The 11,359-nt window shown below is 39.0% G+C and overlaps 2 protein-coding genes across 2 annotated transcripts; one reads left to right on the top strand and one right to left on the bottom strand.

Annotated features, from left to right (window-relative positions):
* Positions 1-139: 139 nt before the first annotated feature.
* On the bottom strand, positions 140-3,741 carry trim35-28 (tripartite motif containing 35-28). Its single transcript, XM_029450648.1, is given in 7 exon segments — positions 140-508; positions 510-1,015; positions 1,476-1,594; positions 1,681-1,703; positions 1,799-2,029; positions 2,176-2,271; positions 3,044-3,741. Coding segments are annotated over 7 exon segments (1,428 nt in total). The 5' UTR covers positions 3,467-3,741; the 3' UTR covers positions 140-478.
* Positions 3,742-6,879: 3,138 nt separating this feature from the next.
* Positions 6,880-10,420, top strand: cxcr3.1 (chemokine (C-X-C motif) receptor 3, tandem duplicate 1). Its single transcript, XM_029451464.1, has 3 exons — positions 6,880-6,953; positions 8,204-8,580; positions 9,061-10,420. Exons 2-3 carry the CDS (start codon positions 8,224-8,226, stop codon positions 9,799-9,801), a joined length of 1,098 nt encoding a protein of 365 aa, XP_029307324.1. The 5' UTR covers positions 6,880-6,953; positions 8,204-8,223; the 3' UTR covers positions 9,802-10,420.
* Positions 10,421-11,359: the final 939 nt, after the last annotated feature.

Raw genomic sequence — 11,359 nt, 5'->3', positions numbered from 1 at the left:
ATTACTTTTACATGTTACATTAATTACCTTCATGCAATCTAACATGTCAAATATGTGTACAAGTGCAGCATTTACTTTGATTTTAATTAGCTAAGAACAATTTATGTGATTCTTATTGATGAAACAAAACAAAATCAGATGTTTTTGTATTTTATTGAACTTTTATTGAATTATATGGAGACAGCAAATTCAGATTTCCACACCTTGGGATTGCTTTTAGTCATGAAAGGCGCTTTACAAATAAACTGTATTATTATTATTAAACAGATTCAGAGCATTAGTAGAGGACGACAAACCTGCACAGATTCAAAACACCACGATATTTGAGCATAATCAACTAAAGGATATACAGCAATTAAAAAAAGGCCATTTTCCAAGCGTAAAGTTCATGTAAAAGCTAGTGAAGCAAGCAACTTGAATATGTTCCCATCTGTAATCTTTATTATAGTCATTTGCAATCCTCCTGCAGTACATCCCATCATGAGGTGTGTACAGCTATTTTTCCCGGATGCCAGAATCATAGGCGTGGTAAAGAGCCCAGGGCCAAACATCGGATACATCTTCTCATCAAACTTGTGTGTTAAAGTGACAAGGTGCTTCGATGTTCCCCCATCCCAAAATGACACCTCTCCCTTATCCATATTCAGCTTAATGCGGATCCTTTCAGGACGCTGCTGCACCTGCACCTCTGTACGCTCCTGTGTGGAGACGGTGTACAGCCCTTTGCTCAGTCCCATGGACCACACACCGCGGTTTGTAGAGACCGTGAACTTCTTTTTGCGGGGCACTGACTCTTTGCACACTCCCACAATCCACTTGGGGTTGTCACCAACAATGACGTCCCATCTGTGTTTCCCAGAGCGGTAACCTTCAGCACCGAGGACGAAGACGCAGGGATCGAAGCGCTCTGGGTTGTCGGGGACGGTCAGCCGCTCCGAGCTTTCCTTCACACTGGACAGGTCGGGATTCAAGAACAGCCACGGAGAGGCCGTGTTCGGGTCCAACATCACCGGATCTGCACGCAGGAACAGACAAGACGCAAGTTATTTCGGCAACATTAGTTCGGTCACATATAATGTTTATAGACAAATTAATGTATGAAAATATATTGTTTTCTACAAAACAACCTTGATATTGCTACTGACGGGCAGTGACGCTGCACGCCAAGTCAAAGTTGTGTCGAGCATTATCGTGCGAGGTGTTGAGAAATCCACGAGCTTTGTTATTTTGTGTACAATTAATTTTTAAAGTTGTTAAGTTTCTGAGAAAAAGAAAAAAGCAGCGAGTCTAAGCCAACACATTTTATTAACGTAACAGGAAGCGTTTTGTTTTGTAGCACTTGAACTTGTTATTCTGGAAGTCACTGAAAATGGAGAAATAGTCAAAATAAATCAGTTTAATTATAATATAAACACTTCAGAATCTTTACTCTGCTTTCATGTCATAATTAACAACAACCAGCGTAAGCTACTCACAATATTTGACATGCGCCTGCATGTTCTTCCAGATGTTGAAGCTCAGAGCACCAACATGATTGCCCATGTTCAAAAGAGAGTCGTCAAGGAAGCAAGGTTCTTGACGAGTCCACTGGGTGCTAAGGCAAAGATGGTAATTTGTGGAGTTAAAAGACATTTGTAAATCCACAAAATACAGTTGAATTACAGTTTTCCAGTTACTTACTTTCTTTTTAACTTCTGGAAGTTCTAAAGCATAAAAGAGAGTAATAGAATAGTTAGAGGCAGAATAATACACCATCTTATACGTCTCATAACTTCGTGGACGAGCTGCCCTCTCTTACCCGCAGGAGGGGTAGATCCTCGTTGCCCATCTCTTTCTTCAGAGTTTCACTGAGCTTGTTCAAAGCCATGATGTCCTCGTTTGTGCTTTCAATCAGCTCCTGTATGGAAGCAATCTTCTGCTCCTCCTCGTCAGCCAGAGCTTTCAGACGCAGAGCTTCCTCTGTGAGGAGCAGCTTGTGGAGCCTCTCGAACTCCACCTTGATCTGCTTCTCTGCCTGCCCAGCTTGATACTGCGTCAAGAGAAGAAAAGAGTTTACATATAAGCATACATTAAGATATGTGCAGTCTCAGTTTTGCAGCTTGATAGTAAACAACTTTAATGATTATACACAGATCAATGTAATATGAACACTGGAAGACGTGACAGTATCTTTACCTTGATGTACTCCACTGAGTTGCTGAGTTTACGAGTACACTTCTTGTATGACTCCACTTTCTTCTCAAAAATCTGGACTTTGTAGCCCAGTTCCCTCTGCAGGGTGAAAACAACAGAACAAAAGATGTTTTAGCCTTTAGTGTTGTGCCAAAGTCTGAGAAGGGTAGACAGATGTAAAGTAATAGAAATATAGATGTACAGACAAGGGGTCATTTCTACATGTAATCTTCACACGTCTTGTTTTATTAGTCCAAAACCCAAAGATATTCAGATTAATATAGGGATGGGACTATAAGATTTTATCGCAGATCGTGATAAAAAAAGTTAAATGGGGTGAATTTCCAGGATAATTATCAGGATAATCGTGAATATCGTCACAAGTGACTTGAAAAAGCCGCCACTATCATGTTAGAGAAGAAGAAATGAAGCCTGATTGATTAAAATACAGGAATCATCATGCAAGAAAGAACACTCCCACAAAGCTGCTCTTTTTTCTTTTAATATATATATATATATATATATATATATATATATATATATATATATATATATATATATATATATTATATATATATATATATATATATATATATATATATATATATATATATATATATATATATATATATATATATATATATATATATATACACATATACATATATATACACACACACACACACACGAATATACACACTTGCATGGGGACCTTATGATTTCTTATTTTAAAGGGACACAAAAAAGATGTGATGCAATTCAAATATGTTTCTTGTAAAGTGATTCTATTCATTTTAAGAGTTTTCAGCATATTTTGTTATTAATGGAAGACATGTTTTGGGAACACCCAGCTGATAACCGGTGTCTGTACCTTACACACTGATGCCCCATCTCTCAGTGAGTACAGCCGGTGTGAGCTGTGCAGAGAGACACAGTCCACACACACGGGCTCCTCGTCCTTCTCACAGTACAGCTCCAGCGGCTTCAGGTGCAGGTTACAGGTGTCCTCATTGCGACGGACCCGTTTCGGGTGCCAGTTTGACTGCTTGAGGAAGGTCTCACACGTTCTGCTGAGCGCGCGGTTGGAGATGGCCTGCCCTTCCTCAAACGCGTCCCTGCACACGGGACACTTCTTGTTAAACTGGAAACTTCTCTGCAGACACTCCCGACAGAAGCTGTGGGTACACGGCAGCAGCACGGGGTCCTGGAAGATGCCCTGACACACGGGGCAGGACAGGTCCTGCCGGAGAGGTTGACACTCTTCCTGCATATCTTCCTGCATATCCTCCTCCATACTGTCGACTTACTTTCGGTTTTGAGAAAACCCCAAACTACTGAATATAGGCCTACAAAGAAAAATACGCAATCTCCTAACTGTGTTTTATGTCAAGGCTTTACCAAATTGCTTACACTATCAAAAAAATGAAACGATAGTATCTGACAGTTCTCGAAACTCTTTAAACTGCTCTGTCAAAGTGCGTCTGGTTCGTTTGTGCCACACAGACTCCTTTTCCGTGTTTCAGAGTGACGGGCTGCAGACCTGGTCACAGTATAAAACACTGCCCACTAGTGGACCTGGAGGCTTCAACAGAACATTATCACTTCTTGCTGTGAGGAGAAAAGTGTGTGTGCAATGTTTGCTGCATTATATACTGTTTTCTTACAAGCCATGTAGTAAATGTTTAAATGATGTGTAAACGAATGTACAGTTGCCAATGCTTTTAATTATGCAATGCTTTCATTTCATGCGATTGTTGATATTTGCATTGTACATTTATTGCCAATGTTAATTTTCTGTACCGCTTCGGCAATACAGGTTTTCTAAACTGTCATGCAAATAAAGCTTATTTGAATTTGAAACACTTTCTGTTGTAATGATGAATATAAAGACAAAAGGACAGATGATTGGCTGTGGGAATTAGTGACTTACTCTCCTACACATCCTTATCCAATTAGCCATATACCATGACAGCACACACACACCACATACTGTTTACTAATCAGGTATTGGACATTTGACATTATAGGTTTTTATATTACATCCCATCTAATAAAGCTTTGTTTAAGTGAAGAATCAGCGTCTCTCTCCTGTTTGTGCTGCGACTCAAACTACTTAGATATAGAAGCTACAGTGCGTTACAGTGCCAGGACATTTTTTAAACCTGCCATGTTTGCACATTTCTTTTTTTGTAGCAGTATACATTTTTAAAAGATGTATCCACATACATACTGGTACCCAACAGATGGAGCCACAGTGCCATATGACTGCATTGTGAGGAGTGTAGACGTGTGTAGTTTGTGCACCTGTCCTTTAAATTATCTTACGAATTAAAGCTGCAGGCAGCGATCACATACCTTCGTATGGAGGGCTGGAGAGTGGGCATGAAGGAGGCTGCAGTTGGATAAAATGTTATTAAATAAAATGCACAAACTAATTAAATAACACCCTCAAACACTACAGGAGTGAAACTAATATTGTTCTAACTTCATGTTTCATGTTCTATGAGTTTATGCATTAGTCATTCATTTCCAGCAGGTGTTTAGAAACGACATCTACCACATTTAATTGGCACGACAGCTGTTTTGGTGTTACACATGTGGCTCCCTGTAGCCTTCTTTCGAGCCACAGACACCTTTCATACACGGTTGTCACGAGCAGTGCATGATTTCGATTGCACTCTGCAGGATCGGACTTTTTTAAAAACGGTGCAGCTCCAATATGAAGCAAAGTTTCACTAAACACACTTATTAATTAAATGTTTAGTTTATTCCTGTCACAAAGTGGTGAATTTTGCAGCCTGTCGACACAAAATGAAGCTACATTTCAGTCCGACATCTTTATCATGAAGGTGAAAGCACAAATCAGTCCTTGATTCTGTTAAACTATAAATGCTGCTGCACAAAAACATTTAAAAAAAAAGGATTATGACAAATGTCACACAGGAAATCCATAAAGGTACAGTGGGTGCTGTTTTTTCACAAGAGAAGTGACACCTATCAGCTGTTTGTTTTGAGTTTCGCCCACTTGGGGGTTCACCACGGGACCAGTGTTAGAATCTAAAAACTTGTTTACATGGTGGGAAATACTGTAAAATCAATTGCAATGTCAAATTACAGACAACTGTCACAACTGAGCCTGGACAAAAGAGTGGAGACCCACCATGAGTTTGAACTAAGAATTAATGCAGGTTAACAAAGCACCTCCACCCATCACAGACACAGAAACACCCCCACCTTGTCCATCTACAGATGAGCCTCGGAGTGAAAAGAAAGCATCTTTAAGACCCAAAGGGAAAAAGATTAGAGTGAAACAGTACATAAGACAAGTGTGCATGTCAAGGCCTCAACATGACATTAACCACCTTATTGAGTACAATGTTATTAGCCTTATGCAAAACAAAACCATATCAAAATGTGCATTAATAAGCATTATGGAGTCTCCACTGTTAACTGCATTAAGTCCAGTCAGGCAGCAGTTGTTACGAGATGCCCAACACAGCACAAGTTTATAGGAATCAAAACTAGCATATGGAAGTGCTTTTTATATGTATATATATTCATACTTTCAGTTCTTCAAGTGACACATCTCCATGGTTTCAGTGCAATACAAAACCTAAATGTAAAGCATACTCACAAACTAACTAACTTTTACTTTATCTCACTTCACATTTTTTACTAGAAAGATTTTTATAGACTAAAGATTAAAAAAAGAAATATGTGAAACAAAGTGTAAGTTTATTGTGTTGGTCACACAACAGGTAATGAAAACACTCACAGCTCAACCACCCTGAAAGACTCCAGCACTGTTTCCATTTTATGTAAAAGTCATTTAAATAAAAATACATTTAATTATGGTCCAACAATGCTCGTCTCTGGTTGCGGGCTGAACAAGTTGCTCGTTTTTATTCCACGGCCAGATGTTTGCACTTCCATCAGCCTCTCTCCCCGCAAGAATTACAAACGGAATAGAAAATACAAAGTGTGAAACAAACAGGAACAACCAATGCAAGCTTTGCGCTGAGGACAGGCGAGGAGGAAACAGACAAGGCATTTAAAACGTGTTGCTGCTGCAGGTGTCATCTTTGCATGCTGGTATGCAAAACATGAGGAAAAAAAAAAAAGAGGTGCGATGAACAATCTTGAGATTTTGGAGACAACATTAGTGGAAATGATTTATGGGGAGATTTTACACTGATTTGCAATATATAAATAGTCTCAAGGGTTTGTGATAAAACCATTAAAAGTGCTTTTCCTTCCTCATAAAGCCTTTTGCAAAGTAAGAGTTTAAAATCCAGCAGTGCTTAATGGCGTCTCCTGCGTGCACGTGCAGCCTTGTGCACAAAACTCACAGAAAAACACTTTACTTTTATCGAGTAATTGCTGAATTGGAGTTGCATTGGCTTTTCCTTTAGGCCGAGCTCTTAAAGTAAACTAACGTCCTCTTTGAATCTGTTCTAGTTTGGGTGTTAGTGTTACTACTGGAGCGGCAGTTTCATATGTTGAGACCCTGTGTCTCTTTTATGTAGTTGTGAATGGACGACACAATCTGGGGTTTAAGTAAATGATGATAATTAATTAATGGCTTCAACGTCCAGAAATAATAAGAAATAAAAACCTTAAAACATTGCGTGTCTCCTCATTGTGTGATAAACATATTTCACTTCATGCATGATTTAGAGGAGGGCTTTAGTCTTGTGTCTTCCTCTGTGGTGTCTCTCGTGTTATTGGCGCCAGTCGGTCAATAGACATCATTTCTGCGAAGGAGAAAGGGTTACAATCTGGTAAATTACTTAAAACTTATTTTGTTTTACATGATTCATGTATCGTTCTTTACTTTTAATATATCATAGATCATTATTAATTATTTGAGAATTATCTGAATCAACTGATTTATTTATTTTATTATATTTTTATATATTTTATTATTAATTTATTATTTTTTTAGCACGTATATAGACGTATATAAAAAGACACTAAGAATTTAGGAAAAAGTTTGAACATTGTGTAGGACATTAAAAGCCAAAAAGGTTTCAAATATAGGAGATTTCATAATTGCATTAACACTATTAATGAAGTTACATCTCAGTTTTGCATTAGTATGAAGTGTTATAAATCTTTGAATAACGATGTTGATTGTAGTGATTCCAGACAACCAAACATTTAATCTTGAATCATCTTTGTTCACCCTTCTGCTGTTTGTTCTCAGTAAGAGACCACAGGGTTATTGATGTGGTAGCGTGACAGTTTGCCGTTAACACTTTGGTGCCATTCAGTAAAACGCTGCAGCATTTTGTGATGGATAAATTAGGCTTTTTAATCATTCACCATGAATTGATCGTTTACGTGACAAGGTACAGATGCTAGTTAACATTGTGATTCATATTTTAGTGCACCAAGGCTCTAAACATGCTGTACATGCTTCCTCTTGGACATGCATTAATTTCTCTCTTCCACATCGTCAGACGAAAAGCAATAACCCCAAGAGTAGTACGAGCGTTCTCCGTCTAAAAAGAGAGCCGAGATCATGTTGATTGTCACAAAGTCGAGAAAGAACAAATGTTTATTGTATTAGTGACTTATCCTATGTTGCACTAAAATATGAATATATATATAGTATATATATATATATATATATATATATATACACACATATATATATATATATATATATATATATATATATATATATATATATATATATATATACATATATATATATATATATATATATATATATATATATACATATATATATATATATATATATATATATATATATATATATACATATATATATATATATACACATATATATATATATACTATATATATATATATATATATATATATATATATATATATATATATATATATATATATATATATATATACAGCCAGCCAGCCAGACTGATAGATATAGATTTGTTTAAAGCTACACAGCACCACCATGTGGCTGAAGCAGAGAACAAATGTCAAATGTTCAAAACTAAATTAATGTATAGATTTCCTTCTTCTTCTAATTTGTGTGCAGAGTCCCTGATAACCGCTGTGATGGAATGGATTGATGGCATTGGTGATTTATATGACAATTCCTCTTCCGGGGACTATTGTTGTGATGATGGTGGTGATGTGTGCGACCTGAAGGAGGGAAAGCAGTTTGAGGCGGTGTTCATCCCAGTTCTGTACTCGGTGGCGTTTGTTGTGGGTGTCCTGGGGAACGGGGTGCTGCTGGGAGTTCTGGCTCAGAGCAGGAGGACGTGGAGTGTGACAGACACCTTCATCCTCCACCTGGGTGTGGCAGACATCCTGCTGCTGTTGACGCTGCCCCTCTGGGCTGCACAGTCCGCTCAAGTTCAAGGATGGACCTTTGGCACTCCTCTCTGTAAGATCACTGGAGCTGTTTTTACGGTAAGAACGATGCATTAAAACTGCATTAAAGGAACATTTTAATTCTTTGAATTCTTGAAGAAAACTTTGCTTTTCTCGCGTGCCTCCACGGTGAACGAAGAATCCAAAAACGGAGAAACATAGTAAATGGGGGCCTCGTTCAACAACAGCTAAACTATATCAAAACATCCGTTTACTAACTCTCAAACAACTCCTGCAGTATAATCCAAGTCTCATTCATCCAGTCGTGTGCTCACTACTTCCCAAACACGTGCATTCTTCTACATTAACAGTCTCACGCTTGTGTGTAGATTTTTCTCTGCTTTTGGATTGTTTGTTCACCGTGGAGGCATCAAGTTGTCTTTAAGGTCACACGGGGTGAGTATTTGATATAAAAATGGCCATTTTGAGCTTGAAGTATTCCTTTAAAGTGCACGATAGTAAATATACAGTGGCTGCAAAAAGATTTTTCACTTGTCTGTGATTTCTTTGCACCCTCAGATCAACTTCTACTGTGGGATCTTTCTGCTGGCCTGCATCAGTCTGGACCGCTACCTGTCCATCGTCCACGCCACCCAGATGTACTCCCGCAGGAAGCCCTGGGTCGTGCACGTCAGCTGCTCGGCAGTGTGGCTCTTCTCCCTGCTCCTCTCCATCCCTGACTGGATCTTTTTGGAAGCTGTGCACGATGAAAGACGAGACAAAACAGTGTGTGTTTGCAACTACTTCAAGTTTAACTCTGAGACAGTCGGTGACTGGCGACTGGCATCACGCCTGATCTACCACACGGTGGGCTTCCTGCTGCCTTCAGCCGCCTTGATCTTCTGCTACTCCTGCATCCTGTGCCGGCTGCACAGCGGCTCCCAAGGCCTTCAAAAGCAGAAAGCTTTCAGGATCATAGTGGCCGTGGTGATGGTTTTCTTCATCTGCTGGACGCCATACAACATCACACTCATGGTGGACACACTTACTTCGAACAACACCATCACAGACAGATGTGGAGTCCAAACGTCTCTGGACAAAGCCAAGATAGTCACCTCCTCCGTGGGTTACCTCCACTGCAGCCTCAATCCCATCCTGTACGCCTTCGTGGGTGTGAAGTTCCGCCGTCAGCTCCTGGACATCCTGAGGTCTCTGGGCTGCAAGCTGAAGATGAGTCCCAAATTGCAATCTGTTGGTCCGAGCAGGAGAAGCTCCTTATGGTCCAACTCTGCCGACACCTCCAACTCCATCGCTGTCTGAGAGAGACGCACAAACATATTAACAAGCATGTGTACAAACCTGAACAAGCCGACAAAGTAAACTGACACGAAGACAGAGATAAAAGTCCTGTGTTATTCCTTTCCTCTCATTTCCTGTAGTTCATGGGGCATTAGTAGCTGAACAAAAAAAGATTGTGTCGGTCCGGGACGTGTCATACACCTGTACTTCCTTTTCTTGTAGAAAAATAACATTTCCCTTTTTCTGATTGCAAGGCTACATTACATACCATGTACTACTGCAGGGAGTGTTGTTACTGCAGCTTTTAAATTACATTTTAAACTACGTATTTTGTACACAGAAATGAAACTGTATTATGCTTTTGTAAATAGATTGTTCAAATACAGAATTAAATGTTGTGTTTTGAGTCATTAGTCAGTGTCTGCTCAACATTACAGTCCTTTTAAATTCTTAATATGTTACTGTTTCAGGCATTAAAAACATACCTGGCAGATTGTAAGGCTTTTAAACAACACTTGGACCATAATGTACATTTACAGAAAATAAAACTGAAGATTAATAAATATATTTTTTAAATACCTGTATGTAGTATGTGTTTCTGTATAATCCAAAAACACATTAAAAACGTATGTGCATAGAATCTATTTGTGTTTTACTTTTTACTCTAAATTGTAATCTTGATGAGTAAATAACAGAAAGTAATGTTTGCACATTGTCCCTGCTGTAGTTATAAAAGTTAGATATTTACGGCAGATTGAGGAGAGGTAAGTTGGCAGCATGACATTTTTGAATTCTCTCGGAGACATTTAAATATATCAACTCTTCTAAAATGTTCTATATGCTTATGATAAAGTTAGGATCAGGACATCACGTATAATATACAGAGGAGCAACTACGGAAGCTGCAAACCCACGTGAAGCAGTTTCAGTGGAAATATCTTGCATCCTTTTGACAGGAAATTGAAAGAAAAAGCAGCCGCACAACCTTTAAAACAAGCGGCTTGAAGAGAAATGTGAACGATGATAGATGAGCAAAGAGCAGACAGACATGGAGTGACTCCAAATCAACCAATGTGCTCAGGATTACTCTAAAAACCACAGCATGCCTCCACTTACAACACGTCTTGTTCATAACTTACACGAGAGGAAAACCTTTGACTACAGCAGGGTGGAGGTGGTGGTGTTATAAGAGTTCATCCCTTAAAGTTTTATTCCAGCAACAACCAGTGTGTGCGTGTGTGTGTGTGTGTGTGTGTGTGTGTGTGTGTGTGTGTGTGTGTGTGTAGTGTCAACAGTTCCCTGTAGAAGCAGCAGCTGCTCTGGTTCAGTCTCTGTGGCAGAGAGCAAAGCAACAACGGGTTCATAAACTCTTCCAGTCGGAGCTTGGCTGCACGCCCATGTGTGGTGCACATGCACTGATCTTTAATCATCTCGTCATTTTTGTACTTTATTGAAGCAAAGCCTCTGTTTCTTATGGACAGTAAAACAAAGTTTGTCTTTGTGCTTATAACAAGTTTGTTACCTAATAAAGAGAAGTTCTGATGAGCCGCTCGTCTGTCTTAGTTTGCTGAGAAACTCTT

Source organism: Cottoperca gobio, chromosome 16 (assembly GCF_900634415.1).
Source record: "Cottoperca gobio chromosome 16, fCotGob3.1, whole genome shotgun sequence".
Taxonomy (NCBI): Eukaryota; Metazoa; Chordata; class Actinopteri; order Perciformes; family Bovichtidae; genus Cottoperca; species Cottoperca gobio.
Note: the sequence above shows the minus strand (reverse complement) of the source record. Positions and strands in the feature narration are given on the sequence as shown.